At 37.8% G+C, this 27,691-nt stretch overlaps 1 protein-coding gene and 2 pseudogenes across 1 annotated transcript; all 3 read left to right on the top strand.

The window, feature by feature from the left end:
• Nucleotides 1–3,949: 3,949 nt before the first annotated feature.
• Nucleotides 3,950–8,907, top strand: LOC110877888 (annotated as a pseudogene).
• Nucleotides 8,908–9,652: 745 nt separating this feature from the next.
• On the top strand, nt 9,653–13,384 carry LOC110877889 (beta-glucuronosyltransferase GlcAT14B-like). Its single transcript, XM_022126113.2, has 5 exons — nt 9,653–10,575; nt 11,659–11,734; nt 11,826–11,941; nt 12,021–12,377; nt 12,880–13,384. Exons 1-5 carry the CDS (start codon nt 9,804–9,806, stop codon nt 13,035–13,037), a joined length of 1,479 nt encoding a protein of 492 aa, XP_021981805.1. The 5' UTR covers nt 9,653–9,803; the 3' UTR covers nt 13,038–13,384.
• LOC110875842 lies at nt 13,301–15,527 on the top strand (annotated as a pseudogene).
• The last annotated feature ends 12,164 nt before the right edge of the window (nt 15,528–27,691 follow it).

Genomic DNA, 27,691 nt, shown 5'->3' with positions numbered 1-27,691 from the left:
CTTAATCAATTGATCGTTAAATCAAGAGTTCAGAGTCATTTACATTTACATCCCTGTGGTTTGTTTCCTTTTGCCATTTCGGACCAAATTTCAAAATTGTATCATTTTTCTCCCTGACATTCTCGAAACGTGTCATTTCAGTCCAAAAATCTAGAATAAAATGTCATTTTCGTCCCCTAAGCTAACTGAGTTTTTTTAGCTAGGGTTAGTTTTTAGATTGAAATGGCATGTTTCGAAAATGTTAGGGAGGAAAATGGTACAATTTAAAAATTTGGCATGAAATTGCAAAAGTGAACAAACCACAAGGACGTAAATGATACTTAATTCTTAAATCAATGTATACTTCGGTTAATCATTTGAAGTTGGTTATTTGTTTTGATATGTTCTTGATTGATTTCGTTTTCAAAGTAATGATCCAACTTATATTCTTTCATTTGCGGTATTAAGTTTGAATTTATAATGTATGGTTATCAAGATGATCTATATGAACGGGTCGATATTAGATTGATATCAGTGTTGGATCTCGGATTCAGACAAAGCAAATGTATAGTCTGTCAATGGAGTACTGTAGATGGGTTTGATGGGAAAGATGTTTCGAACTTAATGGTAGTGGAGGTGTCGGCCAAGTCGTGTATGACGAGAGATCTAAGTACACTTGAGTTTTTGAGGGAGGGTGTGGGGAATAGAGGTTGCCTCGAGAGAACGGTGGAGGAGAGAAGAGAAAAGTAAGAATCATTTGATATTATAAAGGTTTGTATGTTTTCCATGCGTTCAATAAAAAATTCTACACGACTACATGACTATATACACATAGACAGTGCCCTAACCTAATTCTTAACCCTAATTTAGATGGATGGTGATGGTGGAGATAACACTCGTATATTATGGAGATGGTGAAACAATGGTGATGATGGTGATGGCGGCGACAACGATGATGACGTTAGTGAGAGGCTTGGCAATCTTTTTGCCAAGCATTTGGATTTTTTTTTTATAGGTTTTAGACTTCAATATAAGTTTTTGAGCTTTTTTAGGTTTAAGTGCTATTATAAGGGGTCAAAATTTTTTTGGGGTACTCGAATAGATCAAATTTGTATTAAAGCTGACATATTGTTTCCACGGAGCATTGGAGATCAGCTGGTGATCAAATGTTGTTACCACACGTTTACTAGTTTATTACTATTTTCTAAAACAATTCATATTGACTTGTACACATATTCTTTCTAGCCCAAAGCAATATGATATTTTATTTTTAAACCACCCGATCTTATCCGAACCCATTACGCTACCCGACCTGTCCATTTTACTAGATATAGTAGTGAGAGAGAGATTCTAGTTCTTTGGACTCTTATGTTGTGGTGGGGTGAAAAGTGTAAAAAAGTTATTGCCACGTAAGTGTAGTGCATTTTTGCATTTCACACCTACTAAGGTTGAGTATTGTTGATAAACGTCTAGGGGTGAAAACCACCACATTGGTGCCACATCGACTAAACCTGCCACGTCCCCTTCACGCTTGCCCCCTTTGTCCCTTCAAGCGTTACCAGGCTAACGTCCAGCCCTTCACACCCCTCTTGCGTGGTGTTTAACGACCCATTCACGCCCTAGAACTTGCAAAAAAAAAGTGGTACCACCTAAGGTTGAGTTGGATGGGGAACGTGGAACCGTAATACACAACCTAAGGTGTGATGTAAAAAAGAGGTGAAATCTGAAATGTGCCCAGTTGAGTCGGATGGGGAACGTGGAACCATAATACACAACCTAAGGTGTGATGTAAAGAGGTGATGGTGGTGTGGTGGTGTGGTTGAGAGAAAGAGATAAGGATGAGAGAGATATGAGGAAGAGAGAGACTAATCAGATTTTCATGTGTATACATATAATTTTTAAAATTTATTTTGCTTGTTTATTAAAATACTTAAGATAAATGGGTAAAAGACTAATTTGCCCTCAGACTGGTCAAATTTAACCATGAAAATTAATTGAGTTAGGGCTAAAGGATATGACGTGCAAGGGTTTGCAAACATTGAGTACGTTTTTTTTGCACATTTTAAAGATAAATGACACAGTTTGCAATCTGTTATCCACATAAAGGACGATTTTTGTAATTTACTCTTTATTTTATTATCACATGTAGCATCTTTTATATAATGGAAGTCGCGTGTCAGTTATGTAAGCCGTCTAAAATTTGGTTTTACCGTCTCTTTCTCATATTAAAATTACGATGTCACGTGTCAACTTTTCTAATGAGCTTTATATTTTAAGAACTATATGACATATTGTTTAAAATTCTTATTAAAAAAAAAAACTTTTATTCAATCGTGTAATTCACAGGTCCCTAATCTAGTAAAGTGATATATTAAAGAACACGACTCTGAACTGATATATTAAAGGACGCATCCTTTCGGTAAGGGTACTTATAGGTTAGCCATCCAAACCATTATACCCTTTAGGCCTTTACCGAAAGAATGTGTTGTTTACTTTTATTATTAAAAGTATATTAAAGGACGCGACTTTAACATGATATATTAAAGGAAGCATCCTTTCGATCTTTTAATTAATATTCTAAACTAGTTTTTAGCTGACGCGACTTTTAAACGAAAGGGTGTAAACCTCAAGTTAGTAATTCTGTATAGATATTATTGCACTCTATAATTTTATTTGTCTAATTTAACTAAGGGTAAATTACTTTTTGAGTCACTGTATTTTAGTGGTTTTAACCACTTAAGTCCAAAATCAAAATGTTTAACGCCCTGAGTCCCTATAGCCACTTTTCTTAACCACTTGGGTCTAAATTTCTAACACTATTAGAATTTTTTGGTTAAGTATTATTAAATGACCAAAATACTCTTATAGTTAAAAAATAAAAAATAAATTATTATTAGATTTCTCCCTCTCTCTCTCTCTCTTATATATATATCTCTTTCTCTCCCTTTAAACATTCTGCATCTTCATTTCTCTCTCTAGACCACCTACATCTCTCACCATCACCGTCATCACCACAGCCACAACCACCTCTGTCACCAACCACAACCACAAACCTCCAGCACAGTCACCACTAATAAGTTAGGTGTTGGTGATGGTGGTGGTTGCCTGGTTGGTGATGGAGGTGGTTGTGGCTGTGGTGGTTGGGATGCACATGGTCTAGAGAGAGAAAGAAAGATGAGAGAGAGATGAAGGTGCAAAATATTTAGAGAGAGAGAGAGAAAGAGATAAAAGGGGGATACAGATATATAAGAGTGACAGAAAAAAAATCTAATAATAATTTATTTTTTAATTTTTTAATTATAAAAGTATTTTAGTCATTTAACAATACTTAACCAAAAGATTCTAACAATATTAGAAATTTGGACTCAAATGGTTAAGAAAAGTGGCTATAAAGACTCATGGCGTTAAATATTTTGATTTTGGACTCACGTGATTAAAACCGCTAAAACACAGAGACTCAAAAAGTAATTTACCCTTTAACTAATATGAAAAATATGATTAAAAAAATAATAATTAAAAAATAATTGAGCTGCATTGAAAACCACTACAACTTAAACAGTAAAACCAGTAAAAAATTGTTTAATTATGGGTAAAGTGTATACTTTATACTAATAAATAACGTTACGGTAGAAAACTGAAAACAAATAAAACCCATTACACTTTTTATATTAACAGTTTTTAAACTTTCTTCTTGTCTCCGTCAGGTAGGGCTGGTAATTCTGACACGAACACGATAATACGACACGAACCTACACGAAGTTAACAGGTTTCGTGTTTGACCTTAACAGGTTTCGTGTCTAAACAGGTCGACATGATAAGACCTGTTTAAATTTCGTGTCTAAACAGGTTAAAACCCGTTAACCTGTTAAGACCCGTTAGTGACCTGTTTATAATTTTAAATTAAAAAAATATATCAAATATGTGGGGTGGGGACACGTGGAGTCAGAAGGGTATACCCAAAATTTTGAAATCCATTCCTTCACTTCACGCTCCAATAACCAAACCCTAAATTTTGTATTCAATCGCCGCTCACTTTCAATTTCATCACTTCAGTATCACCGGCAGCCATCGTTCATCACTTCAGTATCACCGGCGGCCTTCGGCGTCAACATCAACGGCCATTCTTTCACTTCACGTCTATTCCGTCGTCGTTCATCTATTCCGGCCTCGTTCTACCATGTAAGAAACACAGATATTTTGTCAAGTAGTTCAAATATTTTGTCAAAAACATTACCGTCGTATCACCGACTTGTTTTTTTATCCTTGAGGTTTTTATTTTATTAGTAGTCGGTCACTGGTCACCACGGATGTGTGAATACATTGATGATGTTTTCATAAAAGTCTATTTTGTTGTAGTGAATTTATTATCAGTTAAGAATTTATGCATATACTAAAATATCTTCACTAACTAGTACCTTTGTCATGTCTAATTGTTTATCAGTGAAGTCGGACTTTTGTGATTCAGATATGATCTTTGCATATATGATATCTTTACAAGAAGATGATGGGTTTAGTGATTGGTCTATTGTTCATTAAACAGGTTCATTAATCGCTAATTTCAAATATGGAATAACAGGTCGTGTTCGTGTCTTAACAGGTCGTGTTTGTGTCTTAAACAGGTCATATGATATGTTAGTAACATTTTCGTGTCTTAACAGGTCACCAATGTCTTTCCAAATTGGTAGATATCTGGAACACAGCATAAAGGATCACCAATAAGCAACGCACTTGCTAACCTAGGGGCTAGCCGCCTATGTGTTCAATCGACTCGGACTAGGAAAACCACATCCTACAATGTTTTGACTCCTGTCTGCCTAGAAACATTAACGTTCATAGTGCAGCTCTAACCATGTATCGTCGGTTTGGTTTTGTTTTGTAGAATTTTTGTTGCTAAGGAATTGAAATGAATAAATTCGTTTAAACCCCACCACTAACAATCGTTATAAACCCTAGTTTGCTCCTCCTTCAATCCACTGAGGTTCGTATTGCTTCTTCTTTTCAATCAATTCTTGTTACTCAATCGATTTCTGGTGCAATTCATCCCCTCTACAAGCCATTTCTGATCCAGTTTAACCGATCTCACACGTTCTTTTTGCGTCACTTCAGTCAGGCATTTTCACAAACACCTGTTGGGCACCCCATGATCAAATGGCAAACCAACTCATTAAACCCTTCAAAAACCCTCACTACCTACCCTCGGTTACACGATTCATGACAACAAGCAAACGGGTTCAAGACAGAAGCCAACAGAAACGAGTCCACGCCCTCGAAATCGCAGTCGAAAAGCACAAAATCGCCTCCAAAATCCTCTTTCTATTAGAATTATTAAAGCAAGAACCCGAACAAGTTATTCCCATCTGCCAGGCGCCAGCTCAATCTGCCAAAGCCCCACAAAATATCAGACTTTATTCGCAAATCGCCAAAGCTGTTCGAGATGTATAAGGACCAAAGGGGCACAACATGGGTCGGGTTAACTGCGAAAGGCGAAGAATTGGTTGAAGAAGAAGAAAGATTAATAGCAGAGAATGAGGGAAAGGCCGTGGAGCATGTAACAAGGTTGTTAATGATGTCTGTAAACAAGATTTTACCTTTGGATAAAATTGCTCATTTTAGGAGGGATTTAGGGCTGCCATATGATTTTCGAAAGCATTGGGTGCATAAGTATCCGGATTGTTTTCGGGTTTTGAAAGATGAGGATGATGTTGAGTTCTTGAAGCTTGTTTCTTGGAACCCATGTTGGTCTGTTACCGAAGTGGAGAAGAAAGTTACGGGCATCACTAAAGCCGAAAATCATGTTCCGGGGAGGCTTTCGTTGGCGTTTCCGATGAAGTTTCCTCCGGATTACAAGAAAGTGTATAGATATGGTGGGCAGATTGAGAATTTTCAAAAAAGGGAGTATCTTTCGCCTTATGCAGATGCGAAAGAGTTGAAAGTGGGGTCGGTTGAGTTTGATAAGCGAGCGATTGCGGTAATGCATGAGGTGTTAAGCTTTATGAACGAGAAACGGTTGATTACGGATCATTTGACTCACTTTAGGAGGGAGTTTGTGATGCCACAGATGTTGGCTTTATTCGGGTTTGTTCGTGGGTCGCGGGTTGCGGGTTATGAGTTGGTCGATAGTTTGCATGGAATAAGAAATCTTCATGTGTCACGTTGCATGTCTGTGGATGGATATATGAAGAGTTGGGTTTTATTATTTTATATTATATGGTTTTTAATAAGTTAGAGTTGGTAAAATGGTTGACCAAATGTGCTGAAGTGACCGTTGGGTTTTATGCACGTTTGGTAGAAGAAGTCCTAGTTTACCAATTCTTTAGGAAAGCATCTTTAATATTCTGTTTTTATTCGCATCTGGCAGTTCATTGTATGGCTATAAAAGCCAAGTTATTGTTTAATGAGAAGTGCAGCTTTTTCAACTTTATTTACTTTGTGTGAAACATCACTTTTCAGATCCACTGTTTACATACATATATATTACATTAGAGTTGCAGCAAGTATACAATATATATACTTCTGTACGTGAGTGTGAATATATATAGTTTTGGGCCTGAACCAACATTTGGTATCAGAGCTTAGATCGAGTAGAGAGGGGCTACATTCTGATCTGATCGTAGAAAGGAGCGATCGGAGTTGTCAAGGCTGCAGCGATCAGAAGTTACCGGTGTGCAGTGATCGGAGGCGACGGATCAGCAGTGATCGGAGAGAGAACTAGGTGATCGCGGGTCAGCGGGTTCTAGAGTTTATGTTCTAGCGGGTCAAGAGGGTAGCGGAGACAAGTCGAGATTCGGGCTAAATCAGCGGGCTTGTCAACCCAGTTGTTGATCGAAGAACGAAGGAGAGATTAAGTGACCAGAAGATAATAATCAAGGGTGTAAAACAGTAGGAGAAAGGTAGCAAAAGGTGTTTGCAGGTAAAACTTTCAGCAGTGTTTTAGTTGATTATTAATCTTTGGTAGAGCAGGATTTTACAACTATGCCTAATACGGAGAATCAAGCTTTGGTCACCGTTAAGGAGAACAACACCCTTTCTCTTCAATGCCCGGTGTTGTCATCCACGAATTATACGGTATGGGCCATGAAGATGCGGGTTATCTTCAATGTTCACGGGGTGTGGGAGCAAATCGAACCGGGAACCAACGTGGATGCGAAGAAGAATCATATTGCAATCGCTCTTTTGTTTCAATCTATTCCCGAGGAACAAACGTTGCAAATAGGGAATCTCAAAACGGCGAAGGATATGTGGGGTGCCATCAAAACCCGTCATTTGGGTGCGGAACGGATTCGAGAAGCAAGACTTCACACTCTCATGGGAGAGTTTGATAATCTAAAAATGAAGGATCAAGAAGTTGTCGATGACTTTGCTAATAGGTTGTCGGGATATGCTTCGCGAGCCGCCTCGCTCGGCTCGGAAATAGAGGAAACAAAGGTGGTGAAGAGATTTCTTATGGGGTTACCTAAACGGTTCATACATATGGTGGCGTCTATAGAGTAGCTTGTAGACTTGAAGACCGTCGGTTTTGATGATGTTGTTGGCTGGCTAAAGGCATATGAGGAACGGGTCAAGGATGAGGAGACTCAAGCCGAGCATCAAAACCAACTTTTGTTTGCAGGTTCGGAAGAGAAGGCAAAAGAAAAGGAGCACAAGTGTGAGCATTGTGGTTGTGGTAAATCGAACCGCGAAGACTATGGGCGTGGCCGAGGTGGAGGTCGGGAGTCCGGGAGAGGTCGTGGAGACGGTCGATTACAACGGGACAAGAGTCGTGTTAAATGTTACAAGTGCAACCAAGTCGGGCATTATATATCGGAGTGTCCAAAGTGGGAGAAAACGGAAGAGCTCAACTTGAACCGATGTGAAGATGATGAACCGACATTGTTGTGAAGAAAGCGGTACGAACAAACACCGATTAAGGGGGTGATTGTTGGCTTTATTCGGGTTTGTTCGTGGGTCGCGGGTTGCGGGTTATGAGTTGGTCGATAGTTTGCATGGAATAAGAAATCTTCATGTGTCACGTTGCATGTCTGTGGATGGATATATGAAGAGTTGGGTTTTATTATTTTATATTATATGGTTTTTAATAAGTTAGAGTTGGTAAAATGGTTGACCAAATGTGCTGAAGTGACCGTTGGGTTTTATGCACGTTTGGTAGAAGAAGTCCTAGTTTACCAATTCTTTAGGAAAGCATCTTTAATATTCTGTTTTTATTCGCATCTGGCAGTTCATTGTATGGCTATAAAAGCCAAGTTATTGTTTAATGAGAAGTGCAGCTTTTTCAACTTTATTTACTTTGTGTGAAACATCATTTTTCAGATCCACTGTTTACATACATATATATTACATTAGAGTTGCAGCAAGTATACAATATATATACTTCTGTACGTGAGTGTGAATATATATAGTTTTGGGCCTGAACCAACAACAGAAGCTGATGAGGATATTGTTGAAGCATTTCGGGATCTTTTATGTTTCGGAAAGAGGGAAAAGATTCAGTGTGTTCTTGACGGAAGCGTATGATGGGTCAGAATTGATTGAGAAATGCCCGTTGGTTGTTTGGAAGGAGAAAGTTGTTAGCCTTACTGGTTATAGAGGAAGGAAGAAAAGGATTGAGACTTTTGATGACATGGATGATTTCGTTGATAATGATTTGTTCGAGAGTGATTCGGAAGATGAAAACACTATTTGGATTGACCGATCGCTCAAAGAAGAGGATGATACGATGAGTGATGTTGAAGATGAGTTGGTTACACAAATCTCTGAGATGGATATTGGAGAAGTTCAGAAAGCTTATAACGATACGTAATAAACATCCCGAGGTTATAAATCTTGTGTTTTCTTGCACCTTTATTATCTTTTGTTTATCATTATTTAACATACTTGTAAGCTCACTTTCTACCTTTATTGGATCATAACGGATTATTCATTAGTCGTGCATACTTGAAATAATTAGAGTACTATTACTGACTGTTAGTTGGTTTCTTTTTGTAGAGAAATTATAGTTCTTGTAGTAATGCAAAAGCGAAATCTTTTATGGTGATCACACTTTTTGGCCATGAATCCATGATATCTTTCTAGGGGTGTGATACATACCCGGTTCCTATGAGAGTTTATTCAAGGCGAAAAAAATCAAATGGAGTCGGGTCAGCCCAAGGAAACTCACTGGAGCAGCTTTGCACTATTTACGGGCCCCGGTTTGACCCATTCAAACCTGATCAAGAACATGAGGAGATAAAGGGGCAAGGATGGTGTAAAGTCTGGTAATTATGAGGGAGATAGTAGGGTGGGGATGCTGAAAAGATGGATGAAATTAAATGTTTCATCAGAGTTTGCCTTTAAATATTTTGTTCCTGTTTCTAGTTTGGCTGTCTTGTTGAATATTGTTTTTTGAACCTTTGTATTGGAGACCGCCTATCTCGAATCAGGCCTTTTTATTCCTAAATCCAGCAAATCAATCTTTTTCATCCTTAGAACTTATCATTTGGTTCCATTGCCGGGAAACGAAGAAGATGGTGAATACCCGGAGTAGTGACAGCAGCGGCACAAACCCTGATCAAATTGCTGCTCAATTAGCAGCCATTGTTGCAAAATTAGAGTCAATTGACACAATGAAGGAAGACATTGCAGCCCTTAAAGCCGGCGATAAATCCAAAGGAAGCAGATGATATGATGAAGGGGAAAGTTCATGGCGCAATCGACAACCCTTCAAGCCCTACACCAAAATTGAATTTCCTACTTTCAGTGGCGGAGATCCACGAGGCTGGCTTTTGAAAGCCGAGAAGTACTTCAGGTGCTACCAAATACCAGATGATGAACAAGTGGAGATAGCTTCAATGCATTTAGAAGGGGACGCTTTAGATCTCTATTCATGGTTATCAGCAGACCGTCTGATTACTTTCTGGGAGGAATTGGTTCAAGCCTTTACAACCAATTTTGGTCCTGCTGAGTTTCAAAACCCAGACGAGTTTCTTTGTAGTATCAAACAGACGGGTTCGGTCCAAGAATATAGGCAAGAATTCGCTAAAAGATCTTTCCATTGTTTCAAACTGGCCCGACCACTAGCTAAACCCTTGAGAAAAAAACCATACTTCCTCCCCCTCATCCTCTCTCTCCTCACCTCCTCTCTCCTCATCCTCTTCTCTCTCTTCTTCACAAACCCTTTTCACTCCTTCCACCATACCCAACCAAACACCCTCCAACAAACCCCTCTTTTCGTCGAATCAAAGCTCCAAATCACCCCACCAAACCCCGATTCCACCGCACCCAAGCTCGCCTACCTCATCTCCGGCTCCACTGGCGACGTTCAGTCCTTGAAACGGACGCTAAAGGCGTTGTATCATCCGGTTAACCAGTATGTTGTGCATTTGGACCTTGAGGCGCCACCTGAAGAAAGGTTGGAGCTTTTTGAGTTTGTGAAAAGTGAACCGGTGTTTAACGAAGTGAGTAATGTAAGGATTGTTGTTAGGTCGAATCTGGTGACGTATAGAGGGCCTACTATGGTGACGAATACGCTTCATGCGATGGCGATTTTGTTGAAGGAGGGGGCTGATTGGGACTGGTTTATTAATTTGAGTGCTTCTGATTATCCTTTGGTCACTCAAGATGGTATGTGGGTGTTGTTGGGTTTTGATGGGCTTTGTGGGTTTTTTTTTTTCGTTTGGGAATTTCGTCGAACAGTTGGTGGGTGTGGGGTGAGTTTTGTACTTTTCTTGTGTTGGTTAGAAGAAGTTGTTTGTTTTTGAAAAGGGTATAAATTATGCAACTAAATTGGGTAATGGGTATGGGTGATCTTTTATTGTTTAATGGTTTTTGTCAGTGTTTTCGTTTGGGAATTTCGTCGAACAGTTGGTGGGTGTGGGGTATTGGGGTGGATCTTGTGATGTTGGTTAAGAGGAAGTTGTTGGTTTTTTAAAGTGGGATAAAATATGGAACTAAAATGAGTAAGGGGTATGGGTGATTTTATAATTATGGTTATTTTTTTGGAGAATTGTTGACTTGGAAGTGAGTTTTGAAATTTGGAACTCTAATTTTATTGGGTTGTATTGACTATTGAATGTTTAGTGATGGGTCGTATATTAGTATCCCCCCTTTGGTGCCATTTTTTGTCCTTGCATTAGTTTTTGTACCTTTGGATTTTATCTTAAGTTCTTAACTGAGTAAACGGTACCGACATTGGTTTTAAAAGGCGTGTCTGAGGCGCTTAGGAAACACATAAGGGGCTTGAGCCGGATTCTCATGTACTTTTGGGTTAAAATTAGGTCTGTAGGAGGTTTGTATGAGAAATTAACCAAAAAAATGAAAAAAAAAATCATCAAAGGTTTACTTATAAAAAAGGTTGATATGTAAAACAGTTGAGATAAAATCTTATTTCTTTGTACATAGAGTAAAGCCTCGTGTTTCGGCTTTTGGAGCTACATAGGCACTAGTTCTGTCTGGTGCACCGAGGCTTTGGCTTCGCAAGGGTTCTAGAGGGAAGTGGTTAACACATATACTGTTCTATGATATTAATTCTTCGATGTTTACTGAAGTAATCACCGCTTTTTTTTTAACATTTAGAATTGTGTATTCTTTGTAACAAATTTGCATAAGAAAGAGGAATTATCCGTCAACTTTGCATTATAATTAAGAAAAACGCAGCCGTCCTCATGATCAAACTCACAGTCAACGCTTTTTTTACAACTTTGACAGATTTGCTTCATACTTTGTCAACTGTTCCTCGGGAGCTAAATTTTATCGAGCACACCAGTGACATTGGCTGGAAAGAGTATGTGGATTTTCTACCGTTCGAATGACTAAAGTACTTCACGTATTGCCAATGCAGAACTTTGTTTATCCTCATTTTTGTCTGGTTGTAGGTACCAAAGAGCCAAACCCGTTATAATCGATCCGGGGCTATATAGTAATAAAAAATCAGATGTTTTCTGGGTCTCCCAGAAAAGGAGTGTTCCCACTGCTTACAAGCTCTTCACTGGTAACTTTTTAAAAAATTTCATTTCAAACTTAAACATGATTTTTAATAATTCCAAAAAGATTAACGATTTGTTTTGTAGGTTCTGCGTGGATGATGCTTTCGCGATCCTTTGTAGAATATTGTTTATGGGGATGGGATAACCTACCAAGAATCGTCCTCATGTACTACGCTAATTTTCTTTCATCACCCGAAGGGTACTTTCACACAGTAATATGCAACGCCGATGAGTTCAAAAATACGACTGTAAATCATGACCTTCATTTCATTTCCTGGGATAACCCCCCGAAACAACACCCCCATTTTCTCTCCATTGATGATTACGAAAGAATGGTAGAAAGTCATGCACCGTTCGCTAGAAAATTTGGTGCAGATAAGGAGTTACTCGACAAAATTGACTCTGAACTTCTAGGGCGTGAACCTGATGGTTTTGTGACAAGTAATCCCCTTATCCCTTATATGTTTATAGTTAGTGTTTTTATGAAACGTAGATAAAAATAAGCAAATCGCGTGAGTTAGAGTTGTTTGATGTTTTAGTTAAGGGGCTAAACATGTCCTTAATAAAGTTGAGGGGCTAAAGTTGTTTATTATTAAAGTTGAGGGGGTAAAGTTGTTTTAGTCAAGGGGCTAAACATGTCCTTATTAATGTTGAGGGGCTAAAGTTGTTTAATTTTAAAATTGAGGGGCTAAAGTTGGTTCTGTTAAGGGGCTAAACATGTCATTATTAAATTTCAGGGGCAAAACATGTCATTATAAAAGTTGAGGGGCTAAACATGTCATTATTAAAGTTGTTTATTTTTTAAAGTTAGAGGGGCTAAAGCTGTTTTAGTTAAGGGGCTAAAATGTCATTATTAAAGTTGAGGGGCCAAAGTTGATTGATGTGACAAAATAGCATATTTTATGATGTCAATGATTGACCCAAAAGTCAAATTGATATGCAGGCAATTGGTTAGACAAAAGTGATGCAAACAAAACTATAGCTGAAAGCATAGTCAGGAACGCAACTGAACTGAAACCGGGACCTGGAGCCGAGAGGATCAAGACCCTTATCGGCGGTATGCTATCTGACAAAGATTTTCACTTGAAGCATTGTATCTGATTATTTAGTACGCCTGTTTTCCTCCATTTCTTGCGGGCCTCGGGCCGTGGTGAGAATAAAGATTGGAAGAAAACGATCGGTCGCGTATAACTTGTAAGTAAGCACCAACCATGAAGGAGGTGTGTTTTACTGATGTAATTTGTCCAAGATTAAGTTTTTCTTGGAATATATTTACTATAAAGATATGAGATCTATATTATATAAATGATGCCAAGTTTATATTTTGTAATGAAATCCTGGAACAGGGTATTAAAGTTGTAGCAATGCCAGTGTTGGTGGATGATGTTTTCATTATAAACCATACATATGTCTGTATGAGTACAATCTGCAATTCTTAGTTCTCACGATGATCACATACTGTTATATGATATTAATTCTTCGATGTTTAGTGAAGTAATCACCGCTTTTTTTTTCTTTAACATTTAGAATTGTGTATTATTTGTAACAAATTTGCATAAGAAAGAGGAATTATCCATCAACTTTGCATCATAATTAAGAAAAACGCAGCCGTCCTCATGATCAAACTCACAGTCAACGCTTTTTTACAACTTTGACAGATTTGCTTCATACTTTGTCAACTGTTCCTCGGGAGCTAAATTTTATCGAGCACACCAGTGACATTGGCTGGAAAGAGTATGTGCATTTTCTAGCCTTCGAATGACTAAAGTACTTCACGTATTGCCAATGCAGAACTTTGGTTATCCTCGTTTTTGTCTGGTTGTAGGTACCAAAGAGCCAAACCCGTTATAATCGATCCGGGGCTATATAGTAATAAAAAATCAGACGTTTTCTGGGTCTCCCAGAAAAGGAGTGTTCCCACTGCTTACAAGCTCTTCACTGGTAACTTTAAAAAAAAACTCATTTTCATAAACTTAAACATGATCCTTAATAATTTCAAAAAGATTAATGATTTGTTTTGTAGGTTCTGCGTGGATGATGCTTTCGCGATCCTTTGTAGAATATTGTTTATGGGGATGGGATAACCTACCAAGAATCGTCCTCATGTACTACGCTAATTTTCTTTCATCACCCGAAGGGTATTTTCACACAGTAATATGCAACGCCGATGAGTTCAAAAATACGACCGTAAACCATGACCTTCATTTCATTTCTTGGGATAACCCCCCGAAACAACACCCCCATTTTCTCTCCATTGATGATTACGAAAGAATGGTAGAAAGTCATGCACCGTTCGCTAGAAAATTTGGTGCAGATAAGGAGTTACTCGACAAAATTGACTCTGAACTTCTAGGGCGTGAACCCGATGGTTTTGTGACAAGTAATCCCCTTATCGCTTATATGTTTATAGTTAGTATTTTTATGAAACGTAAATAAAATCATAAAAATAAGCAAATCGTGTGAGTTAAAGTTGTTTGATGTTTTAGTTAAGGGGCTAAACATGTCATTATTAAAGTTGAGGGGCTAAAGTTGTTTATTATTAAAGTTGAGGGGGTTAAGTTGTTTTAGTTAAGGGGAGGGGCTAAAGTTGTTTTATTTTAAAATTGAGGGGCTAAAGTTGGTTCTGTTAAGGGGCTAAACATGTCATTATTAAAGTTCAGGGGCAAAAACATGTCATTATAAAAGTTTTTTTTTTTGGGTAAAGGGTTACCCCGGTGAATTTTATAAATCAACAATAAGAACAAAAGTGTGGCAGAAGTACCACACCCAAACTAGTGTCGGCATACCAACACTAGACACAAACATCCCAAAAAAACACGAGCAGGCACACAGGCCACAACCAAAAACGAAAACAAACACAACCAAACTACACAAACCGACTACCAACAAAAATCAACTACTCTAGTCGGGTTCAAACTCCTAGTCGGGCTAAATTGTTTATTTTTAAAGTTTAGGGGCTAAAGTTGTTTTAGTTAAACTGGCTAAACCTGTCATTATAAAAGTTGAGGGGCTAAAGCCCTTTTAGTTAAGGGGCTAAACATGTCATTATTAAAGTTCAGGGGCAAAACATGTCATTATCAAAGTTGGGGGGCCAAAGTTGATTGATGTGACAAAATAGCATATTTTATGATGTCAATGATTGACCCAAAAGTCAAACTGATATGCAGGCAATTGGTTAGACAAAAGTGATGCAAACAAAACTATAGCTGAAAGCATAGTCAGGAACGCAACTGAACTGAAACCGGGACCTGGAGCGGAGAGGATCAAGACCCTTATCGGCGGTATGCTATCTGACAGATTTTCACTTGAAGCATTGTATCTGATTATTTAGTACGCCCGTTTTCCTCCATTTCTTGCGGGCCTCGGGCCGTGGTGAGAATAAAGATTGGAAGAAAACGATCGGTCGCGTATAACTTGTAAGTAAGCACCAACCATGAAGGAGGTGTGTTTTACTGATGTAATTTGTCCAAGATTAAGTTTTTCTTGGAATATATTACTATAAAGATATGAGATTTATATTATATTATATTATATAAATGATGCCAAGTTTATATTTTGTAATGAAATCCTGGAGAAGGGTATTAAAGTTGTAGCAATGCCAGTGTTGGTGGATGATGTTTTCATTATAAACCATACATATGTCTGTATGAGTACAATCTGCAATTCTTAGTTCTCACAATGATCACATTGCGATTGTTTTTTGTTTTCATTCACTGATTTTCATTGATTTTGTTTTTATGATAATAGCCGGGTTCATGTTTATCATGTTGATTGATCGCACTCTTAATCAATTGATCGTTAAATCAAGAGTTCAGAGTCATTTACATTTACATCCCTGTGGTTTGTTTCCTTTTGCCATTTCGGACCAAATTTCAAAATTGTATCATTTTTCTCCCTGACATTCTCGAAACGTGTCATTTCAGTCCAAAAATCTAGAATAAAATGTCATTTTCATCCCCTAAGCTAACTGAGTTTTTTTAGCTAGGGTTAGTTTTTAGATTGAAATGGCATGTTTCGAAAATGTTAGGGAGGAAAATGGTACAATTTAAAAATTTGGCATGAAATTGCAAAAGTGAACAAACCACAAGGACGTAAATGATACTTAATTCTTAAATCAATGTATACTTCGGTTAATCATTTGAAGTTGGTTATTTGTTTTGATATGTTCTTGATTGATTTTGTTTTCAAAGTAATGATCCAACTTATATTCTTTCATTTGCGGTATTAAGTTTGAATTTATGATGTATGGTTATCAAGATGATCTATATGAACGGGTCGATATTAGATTGATATCAGTGTTGGATCTCGGATTCAGACAAAGCAAATGTATAGTCTGTCAATGGAGTACTGTAGATGGGTTTGATGGGAAAGATGTTTCGAACTTAATGGCAGTGGAGGTGTCGGCCAAGTCGTGTATGACGAGAGATCTAAGTACACTTGAGTTTTTGAGGGAGGGTGTGGGGAATAGAGGTTGCCTCGAGAGAACGGTGGAGGAGAGAAGAGAAAAGTAAGAATCATTTGATATTATAAAGGTTTGTATGTTTTCCATGCGTTCAATAAAAAATTCTACACGACTACATGACTATATACACATAGACAGTTCCCTAACCTAATTCTTAACCCTAATTTAGATGGATGGTGATGGTGGAGATAACACTCGTATATTATGGAGATGGTGAAACAATGGTGATGATGGTGATGGCGGCGACAACGATGATGACGTTAGTGAGAGGCTTGGCAATCTTTTTGCCAAGCATTTGGATTTTTTTATAGGTTTTAGACTTCAATATAAGTTTTTGAGCTTTTTTAGGTTTAAGTGCTATTATAAGGGGTCAAAATTTTTTTGGGGTACTCGAATAGATCAAATTTGTATTAAAGCTGACATATTGTTTCCACGGAGCATTTCAGCTGGTGATCAAATGTTGTTACCACACGTTTACTAGTTTATTACTATTTTCTAAAACAATTCATATTGACTTGTACACATATTCTTTCTAGCCCAAAGCAATATGATATTTTATTTTTAAACCACCCGATCTTATCCGAACCCATTACGCTACCCGACCTGTCCATTTTACTAGATATAGTAGTGAGAGAGAGATTCTAGTTCTTTGGACTCTTATGTTGTGGTGGGGTGAAAAGTGTAAAAAAGTTATTGCCACGTAAGTGTAGTGCATTTTTGCATTTCACACCTACTAAGGTTGAGTATTGTTGATAAACGTCTAGGGGTGAAAACCACCACATTGGTGCCACATCGACTAAACCTGCCACGTCCCCTTCACGCTTGCCCCCTTTGTCCCTTCAAGCGTTACCAGGCTAACGTCCAGCCCTTCACACCCCTCTTGCGTGGTGTTTAACGACCCATTCACGCCCTAGAACTTGCAAAAAAAAAGTGGTACCACCTAAGGTTGAGTTGGATGGGGAACGTGGAACCGTAATACACAACCTAAGGTGTGATGTAAAAAAGAGGTGAAATCTGAAATGTGCCCAGTTGAGTCGGATGGGGAACGTGGAACCATAATACACAACCTAAGGTGTGATGTAAAGAGGTGATGAGGATATTGTTGAAGCATTTCGGGATCTTTTATGTTTCGGAAAGAGGGAAAAGATTCAGTGTGTTCTTGACGGAAGCGTATGATGGGTCGGAATTGATTGAGAAATGCCCGTTGGTTGTTTGGAAGGAGAAAGTTGTTAGCCTTACTGGTTATAGAGGAAGGAAGAAAAGGATTGAGACTTTTGATGACATGGATGATTTCGTTGATAATGATTTGTTCGAGAGTGATTCGGAAGATGAAAACACTATTTGGATTGACCGATCGCTCAAAGAAGAGGATGATACGACGAGTGATGTTGAAGATGAGTTGGTTACACAAATCTCTGAGATGGATATTGGAGAAGTTCAGAAAGCTTATAACGATACGTAATAAACATCCCGAGGTTATAAATCTTGTGTTTTCTTGCACCTTTATTATCTTTTGTTTATCATTATTTAACATACTTGTAAGCTCACTTTCTACCTTTATTGGATCATAACGGATTATTCATTAGTCGTGCATACTTGAAATAATTAGAGTACTATTACTGACTGTTAGTTGGTTTCTTTTTGTAGAGAAATTATAGTTCTTGTAGTAATGCAAAAGCGAAATCTTTTATGGTGATCACACTTTTTGGCCATGAATCCATGATATCTTTCTAGGGGTGTGATACATACCCGGTTCCTATGAGAGTTTATTCAAGGCGAAAAAAATCAAATGGAGTCGGGTCAGCCCAAGGAAACTCACTGGAGCAGCTTTGCACTATTTACGGGCCCCGGTTTGACCCATTCAAACCTGATCAAGAACATGAGGAGATAAAGGGGCAAGGATGGTGTAAAGTCTGGTAATTATGAGGGAGATAGTAGGGTGGGGATGCTGAAAAGATGGATAAAATTAAATGTTTCATCAGAGTTTGCCTTTAAATATTTTGTTCCTGTTTCTAGTTTGGCTGTCTTGTTGAATATTGTTTTTTGAACCTTTGTATTGGAGACCGCCTATCTCGAATCAGGCCTTTTTATTCCTAAATCCAGCAAATCAATCTTTTTCATCCTTAGAACTTATCATTTGGTTCCATTGCCGGGAAACGAAGAAGATGGTGAATACCCGGAGTAGTGACAGCAGCGGCACAAACCCTGATCAAATTGCTGCTCAATTAGCAGCCATTGTTGCAAAATTAGAGTCAATTGACACAATGAAGGAAGACATTGCAGCCCTTAAAGCCGGCGATAAATCCAAAGGAAGCAGATGATATGATGAAGGGGAAAGTTCATGGCGCTCTATGCTACTAATGATGAAGGGGCATGCTGCTCCAATCAACAAAGCCAATTGATGCAAAACGTCCATCTCTTCTAGTAGCATAGAGCGCCATGAACTTTCCCCTTCATCAAGGCTTTGAACCAGATCAGCAAAGCTTTTTCACTCAAGGCTTTGTTGATTGGAGCAGCATGCCTGATGAACTTGGTGATGAAAATTTTGCTCTCTATGCTACTAATGATACTTTTGATGATGAATGTTGCAAATCATTTAGTTCAAAGCATAAGTTATCTGACATCTGGTTTTTAGTATTTGCCGTGAAAGCATAATTTGCAGAGTGAGAATCCGAGTTGTTAAAATTACCCCCAGCAGTTATGTCAATAAAGTGATCATAACTCTGATCCTTACTGCTGCTACCAGATTCTTCCTAACCAAGCAGAGCTGTGCTGCCAAATGAATAGTCATCAGCAACTTTACCAGACTCTTGCAACTTCCTTTTCTAGTTTAACTCCCTCTCATAGGTCAGGAGTCTACCATGGAGTTGGGTCAGGGTCAGATCTTTGAACTCAGCTGAATTTTTGGTGACAAAAGCAATTGTGTCCCATTTTTCTGGCAGTGATCTAAGGAACCTGCTATTTTGGGTTGCATTTGGAAATGTAACCTTAACAAGCCTTAGTTCACTCATGAGACAACTGAAACATTCAAATTGTTGGGTTTGTGACCTCCCTTTGACGTGACAAAATGTTTTATAGTGCTGATTCAGAATTTCCCTGTTGTTTTCAATAACCTCTTCCGTTCCTCCGAACTGTTCCTTCAATGCATCCTACAATTCTTTGGCACTGTTACAATGTAACAATCCAGCATAGATTTCGTTGGGAAGTGCAGAGGCTATGATGCTAAATGCTTTGGCATCAAGTTCGAACTTCTGAAAATCTGATTCAGTGTAATTTTCAGTTGGTTTCGGAACGAACTTTTTAGGGTCCTCTGCGCTTGGCACCATAGGAACATGAGGACCGAAAACGACAGACCTCCAGTGTTTTGTTGAGCGAGGATGTGACACATCCTTCGATCCCAGATGTTGTACTCATTTCTTTTAAGCATAGGTGGTTTAAACTAAGAGCCGATGTTATTTTTATCATCTTGTGATTGCGACATCTTTCTGGTTGTTTTACAGGTACTATTTAATCAACTAAATCGGTGATTAAATCTTACTCTGCTTTTCAACACAACAAACAAACTATCAGTATCAATAATTTCGAGCTGAACTATTTACGTCAAAATGATTGTTAAATCAAATTTGACTGTCCTTGCTCTGATACCAATTGTTAGGATCTGAGTTTGGATTGATTGTGATTTGTGTTTGAATTTAGATGAACAAATGAAAGAGTAGTGCAGCGGAATTTAATGGAAGCAAACTTTTCACAATCAAACAGAAGAAACGCTTTCAATCATACATTTTCAAACACTGAATCAAATGATTAAATGTATTTTTAAACTCTGATTACCATGCGTGTATGATATGCAAACTCCCCCTCAGCCCGAGCTCAGTGTTTGTTCGTGCAGAAAGAAGATGGTGAATGAGCTAAACAGAACAATACAGAGTATTGTTCTCTTTATAGGCACTTGCAAACCACTGAGCATCTAAGCTGACGTCACCATGAAAGTGACATCTAACCTCCTAACAAACTCTAACCTCTGATCTATACAAACACTTCTATGCTAACTACTGATATTACATTTCATTACATAAAACTAGTATAAACTGCTGCTACATCCTTCCACTGCTGTAATCCCAGCAGTACTTGTCATGATCAGCAGTGCTTGAAGCATGGCAGTAGATTGAGCAGCAGAGCTTTAGTTCTTCTATCAGACTTTGTCTTGACCAGCAGTTGTAGGTCAGCAGTTTGCATGATCAGCAGATAGGAGGTCAGCAGATGTTGAAACCACTTTCAAGGGGAGAGACTTGCAACCAGATATCTGCTTATTCTGAATCTACTGCTCTGATCTAGTTTTGGCTTTTATTATCTATTCCTTTGGCAGGGTTCAATTCCATCAAGTATATACCTGAGCAAGTACAAATCACAATAAGCAAGTGAAAATATCTTTTACTGGATCTCTTATTCTGGAACGAAGGTTTATAATAACCTATTAGAATCCTAACGGGTCTTTAATTTAGCCTAAGCTTAGACCGGTTAGTTTTAAAGAAAGAATACGGTTCAATCGCATGGAAGGCGAAGACCGATTTAGAATGTGGTTTTGACCCGACAAGCTTACATGCTTGTTTAATATGGGTAACATAATCACATTCTGGATTTTGAGACAATAATGATATGTTTTGACCTGTTTCGGCTAAAATGTGTAAACTAGTTACATAAGCCGATTCGAACGTGAAAACGCGTAACGAGTAACCATATGAACCATATACAAGTTTCCTAAGATAATATGCACCAAATATGTTGTGACATCAGTAAGATATGTCCTATTATGCCCAAAGTGATTTTTAACTCAAACTATGCCCCGAAAGGGCATTTTAGTCATTTTAAAGGGTATAAAAGAGTTTTATTTGAAATCTGAGTTACAGTTCTGATTTATTTAGTAATTATACTTAATTTAATAAGTTATAACAGTAGGGTATCATATATATGTGAATTTTATTACTTATAACCATATTATGCACCGAAGGGGCATTTTGGTAATTTCACATAAGTCTAAAAAGTTAAAACTGGAAATCTGAGTTTAAAACCTTTGTTTACTGTTATAATATAAAAATTTAGTGAATATATCAGTAGGTATCAAACCTTATACATATAAACTAATTTTGATACATACTATGTCGTAAAAATGCCTAAAAAGGCGATTTGGAGCCATTTCCGGGTTTTGGAAGAAAAGCTGGTATTTTTATAATTCTAGAAGGTTCAAAATAATATATTTTTCATATTAAATCAATAGAAAAAGCTTTGGGGTCAAAAGGATTTAAAAAACTCATATTATAGCCTAAAAGGGCAAAACCGGCAATAACCGAAATAAGCTTAAAACTCTAAGTTATGCTAAGCCTAAAAATAAATAAAAATCTCTAAAAAACCGAAAATATTATTATATATCAGTGGGAATAAAGTTTGATATTAAAATTTGGGTTTAGGTAGGCTATATACTAATTATGCCAACTAATTACTAAGAATGCTTCTAATTACGCTAATGAGCATAACTCTTAATCTAGACCTCAAACTGATGTCAAACTTTGGGTACAAGTTTATAAATAGAGTTAATTGCCAAAATCGCCCCTGAGGTTTGAGCACATTTGCCATTTTCGTCCAAAATGACACTTTTGTACCATTTTGCCCCCTACGTTTGTAACTTTTTGCCATTTTCATCCAAACAACTAACTTAGTTTATTTTTCTGTTAAGTTGAATGATATTTGGATGAAAATGGCAACTATAAACCACAGGGACGAAAATGGCAAATGTGCTCAAACTCTTTTTAATTTCTTTTATTTAGTTAATTATGTCACATATATAATAAAAAAGAATATAGATGCAATTTTTATATGAAAAAAAATAATAGTTTTCTCATATATTTTTTTATAAATTTTCATCCAACCACTAACTAAGTTAATTTTTTTTCTATTAAGGCGAAGGATGTTTTAAATTTTATAAATTAATGCAGAAATTAATTTCCAATTGTTTATATAGATCAATTTTATAAAAATAAATCTACTTAAACCTCTAATTTTTATAAAACTAAAATGCTTGTGACCTTATAGAAAAATGTCAAATAAAAAAATATTATCATATGTAACAAGTTTTTAATTCATCTTCTACTCTTTTAAATTCGCTCCTAACGAAAAACAAAAGCCAGTGCCCCCATCAAACAACGTACGGTTACCAAACCTTAAAATTACCCACCAAATAGTAAGTATAATGCCATCTAATATTTTGTGATAAACACTTTTCACGACGAGCTATTTTCTTGTTAAACTCTCAAAAACATAATCGAAATATTCATGTTACTTAGAGAAAGAAAACAAAGTTCTATTGAACAAAAAGACAACATATAATAACCTTGATACAAAAAATTAATTTATAAAATTTAAAACATCTTTCGCCTTAATAGAAAAAAATTAACTTAGTGGATGGATGAAAATTTATAAAAAAAATATGTGACAAAAGTATTATTTTTTTCGTATAAAAATTGCATGTATATTCTTTTTTATTATATATGTGACAAAATTAACTAAATAAAAAGAAATTAAAAAGAGTTTGAGCATATTTGCCATTTTCGTCCCTGTGGTTTATATTTGCCATTTTCATCCAAATATCCTTTAACTTAACAGAAAAAATAAACTAAGTTAGTGGTTTGGATGAAAATGGCAAAAAGTTACAAACGTGGGGGGCAAAATGGTACAAAAGTGTCATTTTGGACGAAAATGGCAAATGTGCCCAAACCTCAAGGGTTATTTTGACAATTAACTCTTGTAAATAAGTAACTAAGATGTCTACTCTTTTACATATTCAAAAGTCACATTATAAGGTCATTTGGGCATAATGGTCAACATATAAGCGATTAACGGAAACATGCATGTGAATCGGATGACTAATGAACCAAGGTGTATAATCACATAGGGTTATACTAACATGTAAATAGGTCCAAAAGAAGCTCTAAGGCAATCCTAAACTTGGCTTAAACGGGTAAGAACTGAAAGTCAAAGTCAAAGCGAAAGTCAAACTATGCGACTTTCGGTTCCAAACCGAGCCTAAACTGAAAATTGTCGAGTCGAACATGCTTAGACATGTTCTTACATTATTTACCAAGTTATATTAATGGTAAAACAGGTCACATGAATCCTACATTGCTAATTATGTATATATTTGGAATTTAGCATTCTGTTGACTTTTTAAAGTAAGCTTTGACTCGATAATTTACATAGTTAGAGTGGGAATCTGAAAATACCCTTTTAAGGGTTTATTACCCACATAATTACCTACTTATAGGTATTTTTAATTCAATATTTGACTGAGTAATTATTGTTTAATCACAAAGTCAAACCTTAATTACGATGGTTTGACTTTTAACTAATTAACTAAGCTAAACCGGATTAAGGGAGGTTAAGGACACTTACAAGAGTCCTAAGTATGATTGGGGACCTAAGAGAAGCTTGTTGAAGTCCAGAGATGCTCCAGAGAAGTCTTGAAGTAAGTTGCAAATGAGCAAGTTCAAATGTTCACAACTTCAACTCCTTGTATAGTGAACCCCATTGCTCATGTTCATGCCAAAGTAGTCTATGATGGTTATAAGATCATCCCATGTGTCCCTAAGATTCTATATACTGTCTATCATCCCCCTGATTTCGAAAACCACATTACTAAGGCGGTGCAACAGGCTGAACAGGCAGCTGTCCTTTTTCAGCTGCCAGCGACAGGCTTACGGACCGTAAGCCAAAACCCTTGCGGTCCGTATGATTCACTTGCGAATCGTCTGCTTGTACGGTTACGGTCCGTAACCGACCCTGGTCTAATACGCCCAGATATGCTCCTTGCAGACCGTATGCATATCTGCTTGCGGTCCGTAACCGATACTTGCGGACCGTAAGCTTTATGCCATACAGTCCGTAACCGATGGTCTGAGGACAAAAACTTTGTAAACTTTAAGCTTTGACCATGCGCTTCTTTCCAATAAGATTTTGATGCAATGCTTTTCAGTTGTGGGACCAAATACTCGGACCTTGCATGCTTTGCATGCACTTACACCCCTTTGGCATCTTATGGCAAGTCTTGTAGTGACGGAAATTTCAAGAGTATTTGTTTGGACATTCATCAATTTAAATTCAATTCTCTTAATCAAGAACCTAATTCCTGATTGTAGTAGAGACATTTTAAGGATCCGATTTCCATAAGAATGGAAATTTTATTTATTTAGAAACAAGCGGCTAGATATATATATATATATATATATATATATATATGATTTAAGGTCTTGGGATTTATTACTTGGGTCGCTCAGAGGTATTTTAATAACATGTCGCCCTTGGGTCGTTAAGAGGTATTTTATTAACATGGCGCCACTTTTAAATTGTACCATATATCCTTTATTTGATCCGGGTTCCTGACTCGTTTGTCTTACATGACACGTGTCTTTATTTTATTGAACGTGAATTTTCGAGGTGTTACATCCTCACCCCCTTAAAAGAAATCTCGACCTCGAGATTTACTGAAACAATTGAGGGTATTTTTCTTTCATCGTGGACTCTAACTCCTACGTATATTCGGGACCTCTACGGGCATCCCATTTCACCTTGACAATAGGCACATGCTTCCTTCGAAGCTTCTTTACCTGTCGATCCTCAATCGACAATGGTTTTTCCACAAATTTCAAGCTCTCATCTATGTGTACATCTGTGTGTGGTATGACTAGGGATTCATTAGCTAGACATTTCTTCAAATTGCAGACGTGGAACACGTTGTGAATACCACTGAGCTCTTCAGGTAAGTTCAACTTATAAGCCACTGACCCTACACATTCGATAATCTTGAATGATCATATATACCTTGGGCTTAACTTACCCTTCTTACCAAATCGCATCACTCCTTTCCAGGGCGATACTTTTAGCAAAACTTTATCACCAACCTCAAACTTGAGAGGTTTTCGCCTTTTATCAGCATATCTTTTCTGCCTATCCCGGGAAGCTTTCAGGCGATCACGAATCTGAACAATCTTGTCCGTCGTTTCAAAGACTAAGTCGGGACCTGACAAGTGAGCTTCTCCTACTTCAGCCCAACAAATAGGCGTTCTGCATTTCCTACCATATAATGCCTCAAAAGGCGCAGCCTGAATGCCGGTATGATAGCTATTATTATAGTAGAACTCAACCAGGGCTAGATGCTTATCCCAACTACCACCTAAATCAATCACACATGCACGAAGCATGTCTTCCAAGGTTTGAATGGTACGCTCGCTCTGCCCATCCGTCTGAGGATGGTAAGCCGTACTGAAATTTAAGCGCGTGCCCAAAGACTGTTGGAAACTTTTCCAAAAGTGTGACGTGTATCTGGTATCTCTATCTGAGATAATGGCCACAGGTACTCCATGCAGAGTCACAATCTTATCAACGTACAATTGGGCCAACATGTTAGAACTGTAAGTCTCCTTAATGGGTAGGAAATGTGCTGACTTAGTCGGTCTATCTACTATCACCCATATAGTATCATTTCCTTTCTGCGTCTTTGGCAACTTAGTGATGAAATCCATTGTCACCATTTCCCATTTCCAGGTGGGAATTTCAGGCTGTTGTAGCAAACCTGGCGGCTTTTGATGTTCAGCTTTGACTTGCGCACGCGTCAAACATTTAGTTACATAGGTAGCTATAGACTTCTTCAAGCCTATCCACCAATAATTTGCTTTCAAATCCTGGTACATCTTATCAGCTCTAGGATGAATGGAATATTTGGAACTGTGGGCTTCCTGAAGGATGATGTCCCGAAGTCCTCCATAAACAGGAACCCATATTCTTCCATTTAATCTCAGGATTCTGTCCTTGCGGTAGGATAACTGTTCTTCAGTTACTCCTAGCTTTTCATTAGGATAGTTAGCTTCCAACACAGCTTCCTGCTGTGCAGCTAACAACCTTTCATTCAAACTGTTCTTGATCTCAAAGCTCTTGGCATTGATTTTTATTGGCTTCACTCTTTCTTTTCTACTCAAGGAATCTGCGACTACATTGGCCTTGCCCGGATGGTATCTTATCTCACAATCATAGTCATTCAAGGTTTCCATCCAACGTCGCTGCCTTATATTTAAATCCTTCTGATTGAACAAATGCTGAAGGCTTTTGTGATCGGAGTAGATCACACACTTGGTTCCATATAAGTAATGCCTCCATAGTTTCAGTGCGAATACAACGACACCTAACTCCAAATCATGGGTGGTGTAATTCTTTTCATGCACTTTTAACTAGCGTGAAGCTTAGCCAATGACCTTGCCTTTCTGCATAAGCACACATCCCATACCGGTGTGTGATGCATCACAATAAACTACAAATTCATCAATTCCTTCAGGTAATGTCAGCACTGGAGCGTTACTTAACTTCTGTTTCAAAATATCAAAGGACTCTTGCTGCTTAGGCGCCCAATTGAACTTGCTATTCTTGCAAGTGAGTAAAGTCAGGGGTGCTGCAATTCTTGAGAAGTTTTCAATAAAGCGTCTGTAGTATCCTGCCAGTCCTAGGAAACTGCGAATCTCCGTAGGCGTCTTTGGCTCTTGCCAGTTCATGATGGCTTCAATCTTAGCGGGATCTACTTTGATACCACGCTCACTAACAACATGTCCAAGGAATTGGACTTTACGAAGCCAGAATTCACACTTAGAAAATTTGGCATAGAGCTTTTCTTGATGAAGTAGCTTCAGAATGCAACGGAGGTGCTTCTCATGGTCAGCTTCGCTTTTCGAGTAGATGAGGATATCATCGATGAAGACAATGACAAATTTATCCAGATAAGGCTTGCAGACACGATTCATGAGATCCATGAATTCGGCAGGTGCATTAGTGAGCCCAAAAGGCATCACTAGGAACTCGTAATGACCGTAACGAGTCCTAAATGCAGTCTTGTGAACATCTTCTTCTTTAACCTTTAACTGATGATAGCCTGATCTTAGATCAATTTTGGAAAAGTAGCTTGCTCCTTGGAGCTGATCAAACAGATCGTCGATCCTGGGCAGAGGATACCTATTCTTGATAATGACCTTATTAAGCTCATGGTAATCGATGCACAAGCGCATCGAACCCTCTTTCTTCTTGACAAACAAGATTGGCGCTCCCCATGGAGACGAGCTAGGTCTAATAAAACCTTTGGCTAGCAATAATCCAACAGCGTCCTCAATTCCTTCATCTCTGTTGGTGCCAACCTATATGGTGCTCTTGCAATAGGCGCCGCTCCTGGAATGATGTCGATTCTGAACTCTACTTGTCTATCTGG

The sequence above is a fragment of the Helianthus annuus genome, chromosome 9 (assembly GCF_002127325.2).
Source record: "Helianthus annuus cultivar XRQ/B chromosome 9, HanXRQr2.0-SUNRISE, whole genome shotgun sequence".
NCBI lineage: Eukaryota > Viridiplantae > Streptophyta > Magnoliopsida > Asterales > Asteraceae > Helianthus > Helianthus annuus.
This window is presented reverse-complemented; position numbering and strand designations above follow the sequence as displayed.